We start from the raw sequence: 24,109 nt of genomic DNA on the forward strand, positions 1-24,109 counted from the left end.
GAATAAAAACAACAACAAAAACATTGGTACTTGCTGATACATACTGAGAAAGAAATACTTGTATAAACAGAACTTTAATGGATTTTATTTTTTGTCACAAACAAAGTTTGTTTACAAAAAATGTCAAAAATAAAATTGTACCTATCTATTGCATGTCATGCTGGCAGTTCAAACTACATGCAAAAATAACAGTAAGAACACTAATAATAATTATTGTACAAAAATGATGGGAAAGATAAGAGTCCAAACATTATTTCAAAAACAAAAGAAAAATGCTTGTATTTAAAAAAAAAAAGTTTTATAAAAAGGGTGTTTTGTTTTTTTGCTCCAGACGAAGTTATTTGTTTTTACATGAGCGTTAAACCAGGCCACAAGACTCCAAAATCACCCGGGTAGAGAGGGGTGTATGAAACTGCATAGAGGCAGAAAATAGCTTTGCTGCTATAAAGACAGGAGGGCTGCAGAAGTACGGTAAATGGAAAAGAACAAGAAAAGAGACGACCGTGATATGGGTGCTTGTAACACAGGTGTAAACACATACATTAGTTTAATTTTACAGTTTGAAGCTAACAACATATAATCATGCTTCATCATCAATGTGGAAAAACAACACAACAGAGACTCTACATGAAACTATAACTAAATCTTATCACCTCTCTTAAATTAAGTTGCAGTAAAAAGTGACATCTGAGGTATATGGCTTCATTTCATCCATCAATTACATGGCAAACAAAGGAGAGACGGTATGATTCTGTTTTCATCAGAAGGAAAGGAGGCGGTGAAGAATCCCATGACTTCCAGATGTGCCAAGAGCAGGTCATGTAGACAAACAGACACTTTCCCAGAAACAGAATGTGCCAAATGAAGCACATGCTTTTTTAGGTTTTAAAAATATCAGAAGTTTAGATAAAGGACAAATTTGGTCTGCAGAGACTGTTGACTGTGGCAGTGGATGCACTTTTTCCTAAAAATGTACAGTAGTACAGAAAAATAAACTGGTATTTAAGCATGGATGCAACTCAATATGTGATTGTAAAAGAGTCAATCAGTGTCCCTTTGGTTTTTGATCCAGTGTAATAAATTTATTACAAAAATTAGTTAATTGAATTCAGGTCCCCTGTCTAAATGAGCAGTGCGTAAATTCATAGTTATCAAGCGTCCTTCATCGAAGTTGGTGGCATCTGTCGCCGTCACGTGGGCTGGTATGTGTGTTGTGTGTGGAGCAACGGTCCCAGTTTTGGCTCAGTCAGTGCTGACCTGTGTGACCTGTGTGTCAGCTGTTTGGTTGGTGGACTGAATGAACATTGGTTGGGTCAGCTCCTGTCCTGCTGGCATCGTCACCTGCTGAATCTGATACAACTGCTGTGAACAGAGTGAAAGAGATTCAAGGTGGTATTTAGGTTAGGCCTGTTAGATGAACTCTCTTTTATCTAGTTGAATTGTGTGATTTTTTTCAGATTCCGGCTTGCTGCATATTTTGCTTCTTCTTCTGTGTGTCACACTGTTACTGCCTCTTATCCTGGTGAGGTTGCTAAGTAAGGCTCTCTTTTAATAAATGTTAAATAATTTATATTTTCATTCAATGTCTTCTGGTTAGCAGCTAGATACAGCCAATAGTGAAAAGGAAGAAATACTAACAATGCTTATAAGCAGATAACCTATTGATCTAGTTTTTGGCAAAGAAATAACACAAATTATTTTTTAAATATAGTAAAAATAAATCACTGTCATTGCTACAGCTTGAAACAGAACATATTTTATCATCTGTTACCTGTCCATCAGTAAACTGGTTAAACTGCTGCTGTCCTTGCTGGACCTCTGTCTGTGTGATCTGAAAAACAAAATATACACAAATGAACAGTGTAAACATTTCAATATCACTTTATTTGTTTCCTGAAGTGTTATTTCTTTCTATTATGATTACCTGCTGGGTGTTGGCCAGAGTCTGAATCTGTCCTTGGACTACTTGTGCTCCAGAGACAGGCTGTGCAAGACGGATGTACTGTAGCTGGCCTGTGTTTAGTTGCACCTACAGTCAGTCAACACAAGGAGGAGACATTGTTTCGTTTAGAGCAAAGGTCATTCCAACGCAGAGGTCACAGCCATTTTGCTTGCAGCAACAAGAATCATTCACTTTTCTCTGGTAAATTGTTTACTTTTTAAAACTTATATTTGAATATTCCCATCAAACAGTCATGGATGGATAATTTACTAAAGCGGCTTTGTCAATTTAAACTTAAGCGTATCTATTCTTCCCCTTATTCAGGCCTCTGAACCTTTAATCCTGTGCTTGAGCTCCTTTGCTCCATGACCAATGCCTTTCCTAATTCACGTCGCTTTTGTGTTCAAGCTTTATGCAATTTATTACCGGGATTTGCTGGATCTCTCCTGTGTTGGTGATGATCTGCTGCATAACCTGCATGGTCTGGCCCTGGGCTTGAGCTGTCTGAGCTTGACCCTGGGCTGCTGCAGCCTGGACAATCTGTACCTGTTGGCCCTCGCCCACCTGCATAGCCACTGGAGCACTCTAACAGAGAGAAAAGATGAAAGAAAATCAAAGATACAGGCAGAAAGGGAAACAGACAGAAGCAGAGAGAGACAAAAGTAAAACATTAATTCTTGATCAACCGAGTACAGGAATACAGTTTATGATTGACAAAGTAAAGAACCAGAAACATCCCTGGGATGATACTTTAACAGGTATCATGAAGCTTGTGTATCCTTAAAAGTCTGTTAAATGACCATCAGGCAGACACAAAAGGTATGGAGACAAAGGTCCAAGACCTTTCATTCTGTTCAGTCTGTAACACTATCCATTAACGGCCACCTAATCTCAAGCTGCAGTCCCTCCTACACAACTTAGTTACCTGAGCAGGCTAGTGCCTGTTGGGAGCATTCATCTACAGAGCTTAGCCAAAAGTGTTGACCTGTGTATGTGTGCCTGCTGAATTAGTAAACATATAAATGCACAAATGCATGTGTGTTTACCGTGATGGGTGTGCCCTGTGATTGGACCTGCACTTGCTGTAACTGCTGCATGGTGGCACCTTGCAGCATCTGATGGCCAACAGCGACAGAACAGAATGAGAAAATGAGAGAAAGGCACACAGTGAGAAAGCAGTGTTTGCAACAACTTAACATGCAAATGTAGGCATGTGTGGTGTGTATACACAGAAAGCTTAAATGTTAAGGCAGCACACTTTGACAAATAAGCAGGAAATGAAATATTGAGCCTGTGTATGAGATATGCAAGCAAAACAGGGGAAATGGTGAAGTTTATGTGAAATGACTCAAACAAGTTAAAAACTCCTGAATAGTGTAAATAGATTTTAATAATGTATGTACATCACAGTGACATCTACAACAGCTTAACTAATATCAACTGAAGTTACTTCTAAGAAAGCCAGTGACCCAAGAGAGAGACCTGGCACAACTAGTGACCCTGAAAGCTCTGCACGCAAACGCCCATCACTTTTCATCAACCCAACTCCCACCACCTTTTCTTTGCATTATTCATTTCATTGACCTATTGCATGTCGGCAACAAGAATGTGCTTCAGAGTCATTATTTTGTCTTCCAAATTCTTGTCTGCACCACAACTGACTGTGTAACAATTTCTAAATTTAAATATTGAACTTTTCACTAGTTTATTATTATTCTAATGGACACACCTGTAAGAACACAAGAGACTTCCCTACAACAAACCTCCACTGCTGTTTACATGCAAAGGGGTGCTAATTATTAGTTACCAGCCGCGCTGCACTGATCAGCTGCTTATCTTACTGTTAAACAGTAATGACGTAGTCAGTTGTTAAATTAATTTAGCAGCTCTGCGACCGACTGGCCTTCTGTCTATAGTGTACCCCGCCTCTTGCCCATTTACAGCTGAGGTCAGTTTAAGTCCCCCTAGCAGTTACCTAGTTAAGGCTAGAGGTAGATCTGCACTAATGATAATTTTTTTAAATCCAGTATTTGTGGTGGTGTCAGGTCATTTAAAGTGTTTGCAGCTTTGAGTACTTATAAAATGCAGTGTGAGCTACTACAAACCAAGAGTTTTACATAGCCACCACTCATTACAGGAAGTTAGAATACAAAAACTGGAAATGAGAAACACCCAATATGGGGCAGGCACATAAAGTCAATAGGATTTCTTGCCAACACCTTCCTTCACAGACCAAATCCATTGTACCAAAGATTATGGGTCTGCCTGATATAAATGGCAGGCTCCTAACATCAGGGAACACCTAATGAAGGGAGAGGGATCTAAAGGTAAGAGGTAAAGGCCCAGAGGCATAATCAGAGGCATAATCTAAACATTTTTTAGGGTAGTACAATTTAAAAATTTCTCTTATTAGCAAAAGGCCCTTCTTTTATATGTACTTGTAATAAGCCTACATTAGAAGAGTATCACAGTGTGACCTCTCTGCTCTCAGCAGGGACTGCAGCAGTAGCTGCACTAGCGAATTAGGCCAGGTCTAAATGAGTATGACAACTCAGCTGAAGGCAGTCTGCTGAAGCAGCATGAAGCACCACAGCTGCCTGGCTACATGGCATGTAGAGGCTAAGGTGAAGAAAGAAAGAGAAAGAGAAAGAGAGAAAGAGAGAGAGAGAGAGAGAGCGAGAGAGAGAGCACGCGCTTAAGTAGTAGAAATTACATAATTGTAATTACAGTGAACTGTGTTACTAAACATGCATGTTTTATCTATCTGGGAGATGAAAACACTGATCCTGAGGGGGACTGCACTCTGCTCAATACTAATGGTGATGTGAGTTTGTGGTTTAATGTGTTGCTCCGGACTTGGTTCTAGTAATAAATGGCTATTGATTTCCATTTTGTTGTCTTTCAGTTCATTTTTCTATAGCTGAAACACACACTACTGATTGTAAGGATGACAAACAGGAAAAATGGTCCAGTGTTTGTTTATCTTTTGAAATTGATGACAAATTTTATCCTTGTTTTGTGTACACTTTACTAATAAGGAAAACATGCACAGTTTTCTGCCTTGATTCATACATAATTTGCATTTTATGATACGTGTAATTAGGTAGTTGCACTGGGTATATTCTGTCAATTAACACTGCTAGTCAGCATCTAAATGTGAGCTAAGACTAATACCAATAAAGCCAAGTGTGATGACCTGAGCAACCTTTTGTGGCAGGAATTCAATGACTTAGTGGAGTTTACAGTGTGCTATCTAACACCACTGCAGAGAGGTGTTACATAAGTGCATGCACGCACGCACACACACACACACACAATAATACGGACAATACTGGCACTCAACCACAGTTTGTAATTCATTTCTCAAAACTGCCATAATAGTTCCTTAAATTCACACATTCAGGTGTGGTTTCATTTTCTTATTATTTGATAAACCGGTCCTGGTGTATGTAATCCAGTATCTGAAGTGCTTGTGACAAATTGTGTGAAGAGCTTTTCAAACAAGGTGTTAGTGGTACCTGTCCTTGCTGTGGTTGTGCAATGATGATCTGCCCAGGCTGGATGGTCGTAGCTGTTTGTGTGCCAGGTTGCTGGCCTTGTTGTGTTCCCTGTACCTGTACAGCTCCAGGCTGCTGGGCCAAGGTAAAATAGTACTGCACCGGCTCGGCTGGAGCTACTGACTGACGCATTTCCTCCTGAAGATGAGACACACACATGCAAACGAATACATCGAAGGAGGCCTATCAGATCATTACATCTCCATTAATTATTTTTCGCAGGAGTAACGGTAGAGGAGAGTAAGTCTGATAAATAACTGATGGCATGTGGCTGGGGAAGAGTAATGTAATCTGGATGAAATATCCATTACAAGCATCATACCGGTCAATAGCATACATTGCAGACCTAGAGGCATTCAAGGTCTGAACATGAGGATTAGTCAGGAACAACTGACATATAACACTGTATCTAACTTTTGTGATGTATTACAGATATTTCATATGAGTGGTTAATTTGTGTATAAAAATGCTCTCTCCTTGTCAATTCTATTTCTTAGTAAGCCACATACATGCAGCATAATTTTGTTGTGATTCTGTTTAATCAGCACAATGCAATAGTCTGGATGTCTGGCTGGTATTGGGGCTTGAACCTACTTGTAACAACACTCACACAGTGCTTCATAATGAGCAGGGCTTCATCTTCATGAGGTTTCTCCATCACCAGAAGCGTAAACACCCCTCTCCCAGCTCCATGACAACACAGCTGAGAGTGTAGGATGTTTACATGCCTGGAGACAGTCTACTAGACAACAAATTTAAATATCTCACTCCTCCATCTGGTATACAACATTTTTATACAGTGCTTCACCCTTTTGCTTAAAGAAAACCTCTATGCAGCTTTACAGGCAGTTCTTTTGCCATACTTTTAGGAATTACTGCCTGGCTGGTGACAGATTTACACACAAGTTACTAGTAACTATTAGCCATTAACTAGTAGCATCACTGAGGTTACTGTTGGCTGTCAGAGGCAATAAGATGCTGCAAACATCCGACTGAAAGCCCTCGCTGTCCAACCCCAGCTTCCAGTCAAGGATGTTTACAGCCCCTCCAGATTGCCAACGATTGAAAGCAACTGGAGAGACCCAAATGATAAGCCCTGTTGCCTATGCCAATTTAAATATATAAGAAAATTAATTTCCAAAAAACTCAGAACACCTTGGTTAAATTGGCAGTTTGCCTGAAACTTTGCAGATAATTAGGACTATCCTAGAAGTCTGCACTTCCCTACCTGTCGTTTAGGTGGCTTCAGGTCGTCCCGAGGTACAATGTCGATCAGGAAATCAAACTGGTCAAACTTTGTTATTGCCATGGCAATGTCATTCCTCTGCAAACGTAAGAGACACGGACAGACAAGTATTGAGGTCAGAGTTTAATTATACTAATAAACAATCAAATAAAAACTATATGTAAACAGCCTAATATCAACTCTCATAACAGCCACATGAGCAGCTGCACTGAAATTAAACTAAAGTTCCCAGTATCACTGAAACAGTTATTTGTTTTGATAACTGAGATAAAGGAAAGACAGGATACATTTCAAACCGAAACAATCAGTTAAAAGAAAATGAATGTGTAACTACTTTCACAGATTATTCATTTGAAACACTGAAAATACTGGCTTGCTCTAGCTTCTGAAGGTTCAGGATTTTTTGTTGGTTTTATTAGTCAGTAAATCGTAAATCTCTAGGTTTTGGACCGCTATGATCAGAGGATTTTCATTATTTTTACACACACAAAAAACCCAAAATAGAATGAAAACAAATGGTACTTTTCCACATGACTATATTATGTATTTTTAATTGTTTATAATGATGAAAAAGATAATAAATGATAAAATAATAAACTCTAAGTCTGTCTCTGGGGATCTGTGATAGGCATATTTCCAAACTGTTTGATAAATTGACAGACACAAGATATACTTGATTCAAAAAGAAAATGGCCATATTATTCAATAATGAAATTAATCAACCTACCACCACACTCATAAATCTGTGTGTGTACAAGTGTGTATAAGTAGAAATAACAGCAATGACGTTTTACTGCCCATATGACCACACGCTCTACTGCTATACACCAGCCTATATCTCCAGCCGTGTGCTGTCTCTGTGGAATTTTCCACAGGATATTGGCTGTCAGGACCCCCCATTGTGACTCTGCAGTTGAGTCTATTTATAGATGCTTGATTAATATGTGGTAACACCAGGTCACATCTACACTTGTTCTATTGATGAGTGTTGCTACGGTGACCCCAATTGGTGTGGCCTCTTCACAGTAATACTCAGGTCTGTGTGTGTATGTGCGAGAATGAGGCGATTGAGAGCACTGCTTTACCCAATTTAGACACAAGAAAATCCGTCATTCATGAGCATCAAATAGATCTAATATGTCACTAGTGGTAGAACATGTAAGCCCACAGAGTTTTATTTCATATTTTTTCTCCTTTTGGCTAATCCCATGAGTTCAGGGTCACCACAGCCGACAGGGTACATAAAGTTTATATTGAAAGTTTTACCGTGTAAATTTCAAACCGATTTTCACGATGAAACAAATAAGACTCTATGACACAGATGAGCCAAAATAAAGCAAAGTGAAAACAATTCCAAAGTAGGCATCTCATTTCAAACTAACTGGGATAAGAGTGATAACGGTTTTTTATTCCAGTTTCTACCTGTTGGCAAAGACACACATTTCCGTGGGCTGTTAATCTCTTAGAAGTATGTGAATGGATAAAGTGGACTTAAGGGCTTTCATGTTCTCCCCCCTAACCTCTCTTGAAACCCAGGTGAGCCAAGCTCAAGCTTTGATTTTTCCAACTGGTACAATAAGCATTCCCAAGTTCCCTCCTTCCTTTTCCATTCATATGATTTCAGAGTCCATCTTATTCAGCTTTGGGACCACAGATAAGGCAAAATGGCACCGGAGGGAAAAGTGGGTCACCAGCACCCGCCTGGCTTTCCTTTCAAAATCAACGAAGGGAGAAAGAAATAAACAGAGGAAGAGTCCTCAGGGGGATGTTGGTATGGGACCTCTGCTTGTAGATGCATGAACACACACAGGCTTGAGTGAGTGGGAGGCAACAAATCATAAAGACAGCCAAATGATGCAAGGACGTGGACTAATTGTAAAATGTAAAACCTGGCAGAAATGTACAGCAGGATAAGAAAGAAGTACAATAAATGGATGTGACCAACACACACACACACACACACGAGGAATCATTGGTGATGCGAAAAAGTTAGAGGTAAACTGGTTTCTTCAACTGAAATGTGATTTGTTAAAAAGCTATAACACAACCTACAAAAGGAGCAGTACTCAAGGGATGAGTCAACACAACTAATATCTGACCTGTAGTGTGCGTCTCTTGTTGTCCTCGGTATGGATCCAAGCTCTGAGGGTGAGCTCTGTGATGAAGATCTGAGCTGCTTTGGCAAACAGGACTGGAGCTTCTGCACTGATCATCTGTACAGAAGAGATAAGAGTTACACCTGGTGAAATACACCCACAGACTGTTAACAGCACATCGGCTATACCATTAATCATTGGGTAACAAATGGCTGCATTCAAAGGTCCTACAAAAAATACTATTAGACATTTCAGTTCTTTAGTTGTGATGTACCTTTAAATCATTGTCCCCAACAACATATCTTCACCAGTCTGCAGGCCTCTAGTGCTATATTGCTTTGCTTCACAAATACTGGCTATGTATGTAAACATTAATGTGAAGCTTAAAGGTACCAGATGGACTGTAATGATGCCACACCTCTCACATGCGCATGCAAACAGGCAGTTAAAGCTGCTGTAAGGGTCTTCAGATAGTTTAGTGATCTCCTGATCTCTCTGCCACTTTAAGCTGCTTCTTAACTAAGGGGATAGTGCTCTTGGCACGACATATTCAAGCCACTCACATATACACAGACACATGTTCCAAGGTTCTCTCTTGATGTTGTCTAACTGCTTAGCAGAATGCAAGTGACAAAAATTTAAATGTTCACATCAGTAGGTTTGTTACAGATGATCATTTAATCACGTGCCTCAAAAGCAGGTATGTAAAAGTGGCATAGCTTTCGAGGATTAAACAAAGTGACTGCTATGAGACATAAGTACCACAACAAAGTTGTGTTTATTTTAGCTAACTGCTGTTTGACATTAACCACAATATTATAACAATATACAGGTGCTGTTCAAAAAAAAAAAAAAAAAAAAAAAAAAAAAAATATATATATATATATATATATATATATATATATATATATATATATATATATATATATATATATATATATATATATATATATATATATATATATATATATATATATATATATATATATATATATATATATATATATATATGAGAGAGAGAGATAGATATCTATAGATATCTATATATATATATATCTATATATATATATATATATCTATATATATATATATATATATATATATATATATATATATATATATATATATATATATATATATATATATATATGAGAGAGAGAGATAGATATCTATATATATATATATATATATATATATATATATATATATATATATATATATATATATATATATATATACATATATAGATATAGATATCTATCTCTTCACAAAGTTGATGTATTTCACTAATTCTATTCAAGAAGTGAAACTTGTTTAATGTATCCATTCATTCCAGACAGACTGATATAGTTAAAGTGTTTATTTCTTTTAATTTTGTTGATTATAACTGACAACTAATGAAAACCCCAAATTCAGTATCTCAGAAAATCGGAATATTACTTAAGACCAATACAAAGAAAGGATTTTTCCTCTAATTTTCACTCTAATCAGCTAATTAACTCAAAATACCTGCAAAGTCCTTTAAATGGTCTTTCAGTCTAGTTCTGTAGGCTACACAATCATGGGGAAGACTGCTGAATTGACAGTTGTCCAAAAGATGACCATTGACACTTTGCACAAGGAGGGCAAGACACAAAAGGTCATTGCAAAAGAATCTGTTTGTTCACAGAGCTCTGTGACCAAGCAAATTAATAGAGAGGCGAAGGAAATAAAAAGATGTGGTAGAAAAAAAGTGTACAAGCAATAGGGATAACCGCACCCTGGAGAGAATTGTGAAACGAAACCCACTCAAAAATGTGGGGGAGAGTCACAAAGAGTGGACTGCAGCTGGAGTCAGTGCTTCAAGAACCTCTATGCACAGAAGTATACAAGACATGGGTTTCAGCTGTCGCATTCCTTGTCAAGCCACTCTTGAACCACAGACAGCTTCAGAAGCGTCTCGCCTGGGCTAAAGACAAAAAGGACTGGACTGCTAGTGAGAGGTCCAAAATTATGTTCTCTGATGAAAGTAAATTTTGCATTTCCTTTGGAAATCAGGGTCCCAGAGGTCCAGTTTAAAGTTTCCAAAGTCAGTGATGGTTTGGGTGCCATGTCATCTGCTGGTGTTGCTCCACTGTGTTTTCTGAGGTCCAAGGTCAACGCAGTTATATTCCAGGATGTTTTAGAGCAGTTGCTTCATCATGCTTCCTGCTGCTGACCAACTTTATGGAGATGCAGATTTCCTTTTTCAACAGGACTTGGCACCTGCACACAGTGCCAAATCTACCAGTACCTGGTTTAAAGACCATGGTATCCCTGTCCTTGATTGGCCAGTAAACTCGCCTGACCCTAACGCCATAGAAAATCTATGGGGCATTGTGAAGATGAAGATGCGATATGCCAGACCCAACAATGCAGAGCAACCTGGGCTCTCATAACACCTGAGCAGTGCCACAGACTGATCCACTCCATGCCACGCCGCATTGCTGCAGTACTTAAGGCAAAAGGAGCCCCAACTAAGTATTGAGTACTGTACATGCTCATACTTTTCAGTTGGCCAAGATTTCTAAAAAAAAAAATCCTTTCTTTGTATTGGTCTTAAATAATACTAAAATTTTCTGAGATACTGAATTTGGGGTTTTCATTAGTTGTCAGTTATAATCATCAAAATAAAAAGAAATAAACATTTGAAATATATCAGTCTGTGTGGAATGAATGTATACATTATACAAGTTTCACTTCTTGAATGGAATTAGTGAAATAGATAAACTTTGTGAAGATATTCTCATCATTTGACCAGCACCTGTAGAGTATGTTTTTAAAAATGTCAACAACCCATAATAGCTGCACAATCCCTTTTGAAATGACTTAATGATGCTTGATTATTCCTGTACCCAGACTGTTCCTTTGAATTTACGGAAAGCCATAAGATATATATAACGAATTCTTTCTCAACAAACACTGTTGAATTTGCAAAAGTCAATACAGTAATATTACTCCATTATAAAGTAATCTTTGTTGTTGAATAAAATAGGACTTTCAAGGGAGCCAAGTGGTCTGAGCACTGGATGAGGCCCACTTGAAGATACAGTATGTAACATATTAACTGTTCATTTTATTTTATTGCAGAATTACTATGTTCTAAAACTTATCTTACAGATGGAGAGCTTCTAGTAAACAAGACTAAGTATTAGAGATAAGGTGTTGAGATGGTTACAAGGGTGAGCCTTGTAACCAACCACAGATTTTCAATGATTTCTACTTGATTACAAAATAAGTGTTCCCATTAATTTTAATTTTATATAGTGTAACAAAGCAGGGAAAGAGAGAACTGAGCAGAGTGGTTTAATTATCGCTTTGAGGAACCTGATTATTAAAGCTTTAAAGTTTATTAAACATTTCTACATGTTAACAATATGTGGGGCGGCTGTAGCTCAGTTGGTAAGGCAGTCATCTACAGACAACGTCTGTGTGAATTTGTGTGTGATTGGAATCAAGATTGTAAAAGGCTGTGGATAAAAGCGCGATTTGAGTGGCCATTTACAATTTACCAAGTGGGCTTTCACAATATGTGAATAAAATGTAAGTAAAAACAATTTTTTACTTTACTTTACTTTTGGTCCATTTTTCTCAAGGTATTCCTTATAGTGAACCTATCACTGCTGTGCTTTCAACGTATTTGCACAAGCATCATTTGGTATGTTATATGGTATTGTTGTGCATGATTTCTTAATTTCCTAAAGATTAGAGTATGCCATTGTCATACCTATAACTAACAAGTGCCTAAAAACAAGTTTTTAGTTATTTAGGATGGCATCTTACTTTCACGTCCTCATCCAGCTTCATGATTTTCTTGATTCGAGCCAAAGGCAACTCCTGCACACGAAAGTCCTTCTGAAAATAACATACTGGGTTTAAGTTAAAGACAAAGAACAAAGCATGTGCTTTGCATCTTTATGTTTTTGAATAGTGGGAGTCTTTAGAAAATGCTTTATTCTTAGTCTTTATTGATGTATAGTCTTGGTGGTATGAGTGTCTTATCTGTTTTACTGGGTACAACATACTACAGTCAGGTTCCTGATCTCCTCCATGACACGAGGCCAGAAGGACTGCAAGGTTTGCTGGGCATCGCTCCCACTGGCTCCAAAAGCATCTGCAGACATCCTCTACTCTGCTGCATGGAGGGATGACCAAAGAGGAGAGACAACAGAGTAAAAGGTGCATTATTAGAAAACAGAAAAAAAAAAAAAAAGAGACGACGTGAAATTTCAGAGACACTTACGAAACGGCCTGCCCTGACCTAAGAACAACAGGACACTAAAGCAGTGTCAGTCTGAACCAGGCCTGTGCTGCCTAGAGGTCTTCCTTTGTGTTATAACTACATATCCTATAATTATAATTCAGTGAAATCTAAAATAGAGCCCCAACAGGCTTCTATTCTAGTCCTTGTGGGATGTTGAGAAACCCAAAACCCACCACCAGACTTGCTGCACACTACCTGATTATGAATGGCTCTATCAACATGTCACCTCAGTAAACCTAAGCATGTCGTAGGCAAGTCCATTTATACTGGTGACCTCAAGCACAAAGGCACATTTACACAGTCACCTTAACAAACAAACAAAGTTTTACACACAAATAAAAGCTAAGGCTTTTAGAAGGGGTCTGACAGTTTGAAAGAGGATCCAGCAGGTTACTATGGCATGCCAGGAATCTGCTGGGGGAAATATTGGCCTGCCTGTCTGAGCACGCAGAGCTTGGAGTGTCTGGATTGCACTGTTTCATGCTCTCCCATTTTAACCCCAGGTGAAAAGATTTAACAAAAGGTAGAAGAAAATTAAACATGGGAAGACAGAACAAGGGATGAGTGTGTGAAGCCACTCAAGAGAGATGTTGTGTTGCTGAGGGAGGGGTAGTGACATGTCCAGTTCAGCATTATTCCAACACTAAAACCAAGTGCCAAAGGCATTTGCAGGAGGCAGGAGACAGAAAGGGCCACAGTCAGATTGCTGGGCAAACTAGCTATATGGGTCATACAAGACAAGAAGAGTGAGGCACAGAGAAAGAAAGGGAGAGACATGACAGAACAAAGAAAAAGAGTGTTAAGACAAGGGTGACTGTCTTTTTTTTCCTTTTCTCACTCTGGGCATGACAGAGCAATACAAAATATATGAAAGACAGGCTTCGCATCACATCTAGTGTTGGTGTCCATTGGTGCTGAATAGAATTGATATGAGTTTAGGTCCATGTCGGCTCCTTTAAAACATTCCAGGTAAGTGCAGCTGTAAATATTTTATAATAATAATTTACTAATTCAAAATGTGGGCCCTATACCTGATTGATTTTGGATTGCTTCTGGGACAGTTGTGGAAGTTACTAAATTATATAGAAGAAGCACTGCTGCATCCTGTTCTGTCAATTCAGATTTCAACAGAGAGTAGCCTAAATCAATGAGACAGAATGGTGTGGGGGGTGGGGGGGTTGGTGGATGAGGGGTGGCTTTATATAAATCAATCAGGATGCTTCTAGCTATGGCATGCTAGGCAAGTGATTGACCTTGACAATGTCTCTCCTCTGTCTGACTCTCCCATGTCCAGTTGCATTTCAAGGTTGATTGAAATCCTGCAGTCACTAGAACAATCCCAGGATTCCACTGGGCAGGAAGGATGAGAGGGAATTGTAGTTTTTACCTCCCCTGCCCAATGGTTCAACTGACCTCTGCCTGTTCTTTGGTGGCATCTGTGTACAGCAGCACAGCAGTGCAAATAGGCTGAACAAATAAAACTAAAAGAGCCCCTGATCTTTAGTACATTATCTTGTGATAATTTTGAACAAGATAGTCTTGTTACACATATATGTACGTGTATTGCCAGCTTGTGTGGCTCTCTCCAACTAGTAGCCTGAAATGAAACAATAATTAAGCAATTCACTTAACATCATTACAGACAACCATCGGGCTAATTACCATGGTAACAACACTGTGGCCCAGAGGAAGGAGAGCAAGATAGAGGAGTTAAAATAGCAAATGATTCAATTGATAAAGATACGTAAATCACACAGCCCACCCTAGTTCTTTGTGTAATTACACACACTTCACTTCTCTTAACCTCCCGTCTCTTCTTTCAAAGAACGAAGACAAGAGGAAGAGCTGTTATTAAATCACACATGCATACACCCCAACACCCTCTTCCTGACCCTGTGACCTTCAATCTAAATATACTGTCATGTGCTAACCACAGCAGCAGGGGAGAATAGGGGCAGAGGGGTAAGTCAATATGCAGAAGAAATGAGAAAGCAGGTAAATGGTCTACACTTATATAGCAGTTTTTGACCTTATTGGTACTCAAAGCGCTTCACCATTGCTTTTCATTATCCATTTACATACACATTCATACACCTGTGGTGGCAGCTGTCATGCAAGGTACTGGCCAGACAATCTGGGAAAAACTTGGGGTTTAGTGTTTTGCCCAAACACACACTGATAGGTGGCAGGGACTGAACTGCAAACACCCCAATCGGTGCGTGACCTCTCTACCTACTGAGCCACAGCCATAGCTGCAAGTGCGATTAGAGGCGAGCTAAAGCGTGAGGTTGGAAGGAAAAAAAAAAAAGATATATAAGTGAGAGAGAAGGGCTGTGCACCAACATGCCCTTGAGCATGGCTCCCCAAGCTAAATAGTGTATTCTACCTACATTAACCAGTATTAACATATTTCCCAAGGCTTTGCATCAATGGAAAGTCTGCGTGGGAGAACACTGATGTCAGACACGCAAGTACAGAACACAATGTATTCTGCTGACTTTGTTCAACACCTTCTATGGTCTGGGTCTAGTCTAGTCAAACAAACAGTCTGAGTAGGGCTGGCCTCTGCAAAAAGAAAATCAATTTTGAAACTCTCTGAAAGCTAATAAATGTCAACATTACAAAAGTTGTGAAAGGTCTGAAAGTTGAAGCCGAATGACTAGAGAAAGCCAATGTTGAAAGGGCTTATTTTATCTGCAGTGATAAGTGCTGTTTGTTTCCATATTTCAGGGCTCAAATCTATGGATAGCATTAAAGTACTTCCTTAATGGAAATCTGCATTAAGAATTTGTTAAACCTTCTTAGTTCAGTCTACTTCTTACTTAGTTTTTAATTAGTATTTACATTCTTATTTAAAGATAAAGTGTCTGCAAATAACTGTATTGTGCTATTAATTGAACTTAGTATAATTAGTAATAAAGTGCATTACTCTGTAGTGTGCAATGGACTTGAGTTCATCTCTGGTGTTTTGTTCAAAGCTGGTACTGTATGCTATATTAGGGTACATTGTCTTGTTTTGCACTATGAATCTGTCCTCCCCTCTTCCCTGCAGTTCTGCTGTCCTTCATTAGGTCATTGAGACAAAGAGATGCGGGTGTTGGGTTTCCTGTGAACTCTGGTTGTTGTGGGTGTCTATGAGAACAAAAGCAATGTCTGCACTTTCTTGACATTGTCCACCACAGCAACTTGCTCTTCCTCCTTCAGTGGCTCTACATCTCTCTTTCTGTCTAATCTCCAGTACTTCCCATCTTTCTTTGTCACTCGTGGGTATATGTTTCTCTTCCTCTGTCTGACTTTACACTGATCCCCCTCTTCCAACTTCGTTGAGAAAGCGAATGCTGCTCCTCTTGCAGCAGCTGAATCAGCGCTAATGTTCTGCCAGCCTCGTCCTGCATCTCTCCTCTCTCATTCGCTCCATCTCATCCTTTCTTCCCTCCTCCCTCTTGCTGACGGACACGTCACATTAAGTGGCCACTCAGAGCAGCACTGGGAACTTGCTCTGGCATTTATATCACACCACTTTACATGAGACTTCAATTCCTTTCCAAATAAAACTGATAGGACCTGATAGGATCGATGTGGACAGATAAGCAGAAGACCAAAAAAAAAAAAGATAGTTATCACTTAGCTGTACGATGCCTATTCATTTACTTTGTAAGATTAAAAGAGTGCAAAGGGGCAGAACAAGTTTTCAATGTAAAAGCAAAGCATCATATAAAATATAGGGGAGATAATTAAGTCAAAGGTCTTTGGTTATGGTCTTTCTAATGACCAGAAAGTTGATATGAACTGAGCAGAATGTTTCTGAATATAACTGATATGTAATGAACCAACACTGTTTGGAACAACCTGAGGCCTATTTGAAGCATAGGAGTGAAGTGTTTCAGAATGACATTGTCACCGTGTCATTTCATCCTGGACGTTTCCCTGAAACGTGACTTCGCAATAAAACAAAAATACACAGCAATGAGCTGTCTTATTCAGGCATGAAGAGGCCTTTACTGTACTAAATTAATTTGCAAATTAACTGGCAAATTTGAAATTTGTGGTAAATGTAAACTTTGAACAATCACAGAAAAACAGCATAAACACATACATAAATCTAGCTATGTAGTTATTATGTCTGATTAAAGTGATTAATTTATTCATCTAAGAAAAAGTGATGCTACACCAGGTGTAGGTGCAACACCAACATGGTTAATCATTCAAAGAATAAAATATAAACTATGTCTTGTCACAGTCCAGAGGACTACTTGAGTTTTTTACAGTGCTGTAAATAACTGCGTTTTACATGTTTTTTTTTTTAAATACAGCTCAGTCCTGTCTTTTTACAATTCCCTTTTAATCACCCATAAATGATCATATGCACAAACAGCACAAACTCAGGTGACTAATTATAAAAAAAGAGGGCAAAACAAAAAGGAGGAATAAAATAATCAAAAATTTGATTATTGGTTTTCCCCACATTGTGACCTTAAAGTAACCTTCCACATAGTTTCTTTCCATGGCTACAAACAGAAAACCGGGCTGTACAAAGAGCAAAAATGTACTCACATAGACTGGCTACAACTCTGTTTCACTATAAATGATGAAATCAACCAAAAGACATATTTTTAATGATATAGTACCAACTATGGGTATTGCTACACTGCCACGTCTTTAGAGTCTCATTTTCCAGATGCATCTATGTTAAACTGTCAGTGATGCAGAATGGACAGTTCTGCGGGACGGTTTCAAAAGGTTGATGTTTGCTGGGTTTTAACTGGCCTCCTGATCAAAGAAAAGGAATGTAGCTCTATTTACACAATGTATATTACCGTAAACATGGACATACAATTGGAACAGTGGACGTTTTAACATTCAGTTCAATTTCTCTATTTGCAATTTGCACGGGTACAGATGTCAATGTTTAATGAGACAGTTTTATTCCTATTTACCGTATAAAATGAGATGGACTAAACTAGGAAACCTAGGTAATAAGTTATATTGACAACGTTTTAAATGATTGCTATAAATCGTAAGGGGTGGTTCACCTTGATGAAACCAATCACAAATATATCTTAGACTGGCATAGTTACAGCACACAAGGTAAATGATCTACTCACGCAAAACAAAAAACAAGAAGTTCCCAGCCAGAAATTACAGATTAACTACTGGGACTTTTTTTCCACAGATGTCAGTGTATATGTACTGTATATACACACACACACACACACACACAAGTAAAAATGACGGACATGCTCACCATGTCCTACAGAGCAACATCCCTTTGGCATGGCTAAACCAAACCAGTCAACCTAACAGTCGTGCAAACTTTGCCCTTGGTTCTGCTTCAAGCGAACTCCAGGAAGTGCTAGTCACTGATCTCCCAAGGTCATTTAACAGAGGGGAGAGAGAAAACAGAAAGGGAGGAGGGAGAATAAGAGAGATGAAAGAGAGAAGGGGAGGAATGGAGGCATATAGAACAGGACAGGTTTTTCAACTTTCACTGCAGCACTTAAGTGACCCTAGTGATTTAGGTTGTGTACTTTCTAAGCTCAATAAAAACATTGTATACTGTACATATTAGCATGTTCTGTATCCTCCTTGAAGTTTCGCTTCCTCTGTGTCTTCTTGTCCCCCTCTGCATATTTCCCTCTCCTTACTGACAGAGACTGCAGGAGCCAATCTCACATTCCTGTGACCTTCATCCAATACTGGGCACAGTCTGGCGTCAAAGTAGGCTGGGCTTAAGCTACCTGCGTATTACACACTGGAACACAGCTGAATTTGTGCCCAGACTGTCTTTAGTGACAGTGTACACATGTAAAGCACAAGGGCAAAAGAGTTAACACACAGCAGTAGTGGTCACCTTAGAGATAAGATTAAATGCCCGGTTATATTGAAATGGTTTACATGTTTCGTTTACCTTTATCCTTGCCCGGTGAGCCCATGGAATGGCATAGTGCACAAACAATATTCAAATCTCATGCAGACAGCCGCCAGCCCTGGGATTTGGCAGCAATAGTTTCAACTTAAGTTATTTTTGTCTCTCTCTCCCTTTCCCCATGGGACTTTGTTTTGTTAAAGGCATGAAAGGAAACTTTCAATTAGAGAGCATGGGAGGTAAGAGAAACCGAGTCAGAAACAAGTGAGAGAAGAGGCACCCTCCAAAGATTCCATCAGAAGAGATCAGATCAAACTAATAGCCTCCTTTGCCCCTGGAGCTGACAGGCTGACAGTCTTTCCCATCTGGGTGTCTGGCACTGTCACGGTGGGAGCTTGGGGGTCCTGAGTTCACTGCAACCAGCTGCACCTCCACCCTGGGGACCCCTGACACCAATAGTTACAACAACACAGATTTCCTTTCAGAATTCTCCATATACAACAGATCTCCTTTCAACATGGATGCCATCTCTGGGTCACTGCCTGGGGATGAGCTGTAAACAAGGACATCAAGGGGAAAGCAGAGTCCAGACCAGCATGCTGAGACACTGCAGGCACAAGCCTCTAGGAGAGCAACATCACCAAGATCGTATGCTTCTGACCACAGAGTAGCCGTTATGCACTTCCATGCACCCGATAAAGGTGTGTTGCTGTGGTGAACCAAAGTGGAAAAAATAAATAAATAAAACACAAAAAGTAACTAAGACAGATTTAAAAGTATATTGTTCACTGTGGGAGTGTAATATACAACCAAAACCCAACAATAAGAACTATCATAGTCCAAATTCCACTCTGTCATTGGTTTACTGAAGTGACAACTGAAGGACATGGATGAAACATAGACACAAAAAATACACAACTCCAACCCTCCGAGGAGAACACTACAGGACAGGGAAGGAAGGGGGATTGGGGACGGCAGTAAAGGACAGACACTGTCTCATCACCGCACAGCATGATGGAAAGAGAAAGACATTAAAGTGAACAGAGGTAAACAATTCTTCAGAAATTCAAAGCTTAACCAACTTGAAGTCTTCTCTTAAAAGTGTTTGTTCTCAGCAGTCGGACTTACCTCTTTGCCCTTCATGGTGAAGAGTCTGCCCTGTTGGAACAGAGCAGAATAGAGGGAAACAGATAGCCCTGCTCAAGTCTCCTTGAGAACAGCGGCAGCAGCAGAAAGAAGAGGCACAGAGGTTGACAGAAAAACTCTCTCAAGCTCCTTCACTTCCTCCAGTCCCCTGATCGTATCAACAGACAAAAGACACTCTGGCTCCACTGGATGGCTTTAAAAAGGCTCTTAGCCCGCACACACGGAGCAAGCCCCCCTTCTTCTTCCCCCCCCCCCCTTCTCTCGCAATGTCCCTTTACACATTGCCCAATTCCTTTACCAGCCCCTCAGTGTCCACCTCTTACTTAAACATTTAGCACTGTCTCTTCTGACCAAGTCCCCTCAACTTACTGACGTTCTCACTTTCTCTTTTTTACTCTCTAACCCCTTTCCCTGTCTCTATCCAGCAACCTGTGCATTTGTTTTTAAGTTGACCCCTGGCCTGGTGAAGAGACGAGGGTGAGGGTGGAGAGAAGTGCGGTGCAGCAGCAGGCAACAGCAGGCAAATAGAACAGTGGCACTCCCGACTCAGACAAAAATCTCTAGCCTCCTTCCCCTTTAACATTCATGAGTAATCAATCTAGCATGCTACATGATACTACTCCGCCTCACACTCTGCTCCCACCTCACTCTGACACATGCAACCAATAAGATGACAGGGTCCTACTATGCAACTGGATGCTGCACACACCAATCAGCTCTGACACATCTCCCGCTCCTCCCCCTTTTTCTGCCCAACCCCCTTTTACCGAAAGCCAACTTCCTGCTCTAAGTTACCTTGAGCTGCAGGATAGGGGTCAGGGAAAAGAAAAAAGGAAGAGAGACTGGAGAGGAGAATAGGAGAAAAACAGCAAATAAAGTTACAGAAAGCTCTTCGTGGAGTGTGTGAGAGTATTGTCCTGGTAGCTTGCCTCTGCATTGTTTGTCCTTAGGTGGTCCCTGCCTCTGCTGCTGCTGAACAAATGAGAAAGGCTCCACAGGCTGCTCTCTGACAACTGCTCTCTGCTTATTTACAATGTCAAACTAAATGTCTCCCTTTGCCCCACCTCCTCTCTGCCGCTACAGGCTGACAGTACAGTGATGCAGACAGCTACTCGGAACCTCACTGGCTAAATGAAGTGCCAGAAAAGATGCCGCATGTTGCCTACACATGATCTCAAGTACAAAAGCATACTAGGCAGACTCACTGTCTCATATGGGAGCACAGGCAAACATGCACATTTACACACATATACACATTTTGTCCTTGCTTTCTCGTTCATTCTTGATCACAGTCACAGGTAAACACAAAAACAACTTAGCCCCTAATGAAATTTGCTGTACACTTAACATTATGCTATGCTAGGGGGTAAAGTGTCAACAAGAATGATAACTAGTATTTTATTTTGAATATGAATTAGTTGTATAAGATTTCAACAAATTTCCATGACTAATGGAAATATTTAGCAATGCAATCCTATTTTTGGATAAACAAGACTTAGGAGATATAGGTGAAAGTCTGTAAACAAAGACGCGGTCATCTTAACTCCAGAAAATATGCAACTTCAACAATTAAAATGTAATAAAAAACAAACATAAGCAATCTGATACAGAGCCTAATGTTAAGTCAAATGTAGTTCAATGTGCATACTTTTGACACAATAGCATCTACCTTCGAACAGTAAGGTGGGATGCTGCTGCTTATGTACAACTTTCACTGTTTTAAAGGCACTGACTGCATCCATAACCCTACATTGAAACGTATATAAAGTTTAGTTAGTACATTTTCAAGACATTATTGAAAGTAGAACAGTAATGAGCTTTTAAATGCTCACTTGTGTAAGAGCTGGTGCAATAACATGAATCTTTATGCTGCATACAACTGCAAATCCTGTGATAAACACAAGCTTGAGAAAGCGAGAAAAAGAGCAAACCTGCCCCGTCAATGAAAAACCTAGAGGGGGAGGGGAACCGGAAGGATGGAGAAGGACAGAGAGGAGAGTTGTTCCAGGATGGGAGGGGTAGAACAAGTGGAGAGAGAACAAGATAGAGACTCAACAGAAACAGAGCTAAATGTTCCCTTTTCTATTTTAGTGAGGAGCATGGGGACCAGAGCAGGTACTATAGCCATGAAGTTAATGATTACAGAGGAGTTGCATGAAGATTAATCTTTTCAGCTGCCACTGCTAGAGCACGTTACTCTGTAGGTGTACTCTGGCTCCCTTAAATGTCTAAGTAATGTCACCTGCCAAGGTCACTTTATAAATGAAACTTTGCCATGACCTATACTGCCCCTAGTAAGGACGTGTTAGTTATCACTTACACTGTTTGGAGACAAACATAGAGCAGCCAAACTATGGGCTTCATAAACCCCCAGCGCCCTCAGGGAAGCCAGGATAAGGCATGCGTTCACTGGCAAGCATGCAAAAATGCGTGTACACCTGCATACATCAAGTGCTCAGCCCGATTTAATTGTACTCAGGTTAAAGTCACCTACAGTATGGCCAACATCAGAGCGAATTAAATTGCAAGAATAAACATGTAAAATAGTAAAGAAAGAGTCGAAGATTAACATACTTCTTCTGGGTTACTAAAGCAAGCCTGCTCTCTAATGCTTCAAATAAACAGCAAACAGTAAGGGCACCTTTGAAATTCTTGCATTCACTGTGGACAGAACAGAGATACGGTTTCTATACATGTTGAACATTTAAACAAAATTCAGATGGGCCAAAAGTGATGAAAAGTAAAAGCCTTAATATTACGCTGGGTGACTTTGTGCTGAAACCAAGGCAGTTCATTATTTAGACGTAAAATGATATGCACGTTAAGTTTGTCCAAGATCAGGACCGTTTCTTCCACTTGATCAGACAATTAAGTTTACTATTAAAGGAAAATAACTTTCTAACTCACGTTATACGTTGATGCAGTTTAACTAGGTCGAAGTGGCTACCAGCAGACATTGAAATCAATGCCTCATACCATGACAGCAGATAAAGCTGAATTATCGACCAGTCTAAGGCAGCTAAATAAGCCATATACCATTATGCAGTGCTAAAGTGCAGCAAATCGAGTGCAACATTAAACGCGCACACACATTTAGCAATCAGTTGGCTAATGTTTGCTAGTCACCATTGGCCGTGACTCCGGGCTAACGCTAGTGAAGTTAATGTTAGCTTGTTCGACATGGTACAATGGTAAGTGTTGTGCAGCACCGGTGACCGTCGACGCTAATGTTAATCACCACTAGACAAGGAGTCTTGCCATCAAATGAAAGTTTCTAATGCTTTCCAAAGCTATGAAGAAGCAGTCTAACCAATAAAGACAACGTTTGGATCTGTCCTTCAGACCAATCAAACCTCGGACTACATTCCACCAATCAAGGTTTTTAAGGCTAAGTTCGTTCGGCAACTGAAGCCATTTGGGCTCCAATAGAAATGGCCAGTCCATCTGACAACCGCATAACTAAGAGCCAACATGGAGGTCATCAAACATCAGTTTCCAGACCGCCTGTGATCCTTTCAGCGGGCCACCAATAAGCGGCTCAGAGAGCGGGGAGGGAAATGGCGCCTATGTTTATCTTCCAAAACAATCGTCTATTGGTCCAGAACAGCAAATGAAAAGAAGCGAAGTAATTGCCCCTAATTCCACCCAGCAGGAGTTCCTTTCTTGTATAAGTTCGACGAACAAATAGATTTTCCTTTCTTACTCACTTTGTTATACGGGTTCGAAGTGAAGTCCGACTCAGCGTATTATTTATTTTATTTAACTAGCAAGGGAAACAAGATGGCTGCTATCCGAACCGGAAACACTTTGACGCATAAACGTGATGGCGTATATATTACGCTCCCGGCAAAACGGGAGCTCTCCTCCCGTAATGATTTCGTAAATTGTAACTTGGGTACTAATATATAAATTGTATGATCCCTGCATTAAGTCCGATTTTTCCCTTTAGTGAAATATAAAAGAATTAAGAAAAA

At 39.7% G+C, this 24,109-nt stretch overlaps 1 protein-coding gene across 9 annotated transcripts; it reads right to left on the bottom strand.

Annotated features, from left to right (window-relative positions):
* Positions 1-313: 313 nt before the first annotated feature.
* nfyc (nuclear transcription factor Y, gamma) lies at positions 314-23,945 on the bottom strand. Of its 9 annotated transcripts, none has more exons than XM_067501793.1 (11): positions 23,843-23,945; positions 12,885-12,994; positions 12,643-12,711; positions 8,845-8,958; positions 6,728-6,823; positions 5,461-5,637; positions 2,989-3,057; positions 2,369-2,527; positions 1,925-2,029; positions 1,772-1,831; positions 314-1,362 (listed from the first exon to the last, which is right to left on the bottom strand). In XM_067501793.1, exons 2-11 carry the CDS (start codon positions 12,981-12,983, stop codon positions 1,243-1,245), a joined length of 1,068 nt encoding a protein of 355 aa, XP_067357894.1. In that variant the 5' UTR covers positions 12,984-12,994; positions 23,843-23,945; the 3' UTR covers positions 314-1,242. The 9 variants fall into 9 exon arrangements, with proteins under 9 accessions (XP_067357894.1, XP_067357912.1, XP_067357921.1 ...); XM_067501811.1 differs by lacking the exon at positions 23,843-23,945 and adding an exon at positions 21,065-21,206; XM_067501820.1 differs by lacking the exon at positions 23,843-23,945 and adding an exon at positions 20,118-20,355 and having other exon boundaries at positions 314-1,359; positions 12,643-12,714.
* Between the last annotated feature and the right edge of the window lie 164 nt (positions 23,946-24,109).

Source organism: Channa argus, chromosome 1 (assembly GCF_033026475.1).
Source record: "Channa argus isolate prfri chromosome 1, Channa argus male v1.0, whole genome shotgun sequence".
Classification (NCBI taxonomy): Eukaryota; Metazoa; Chordata; class Actinopteri; order Anabantiformes; family Channidae; genus Channa; species Channa argus.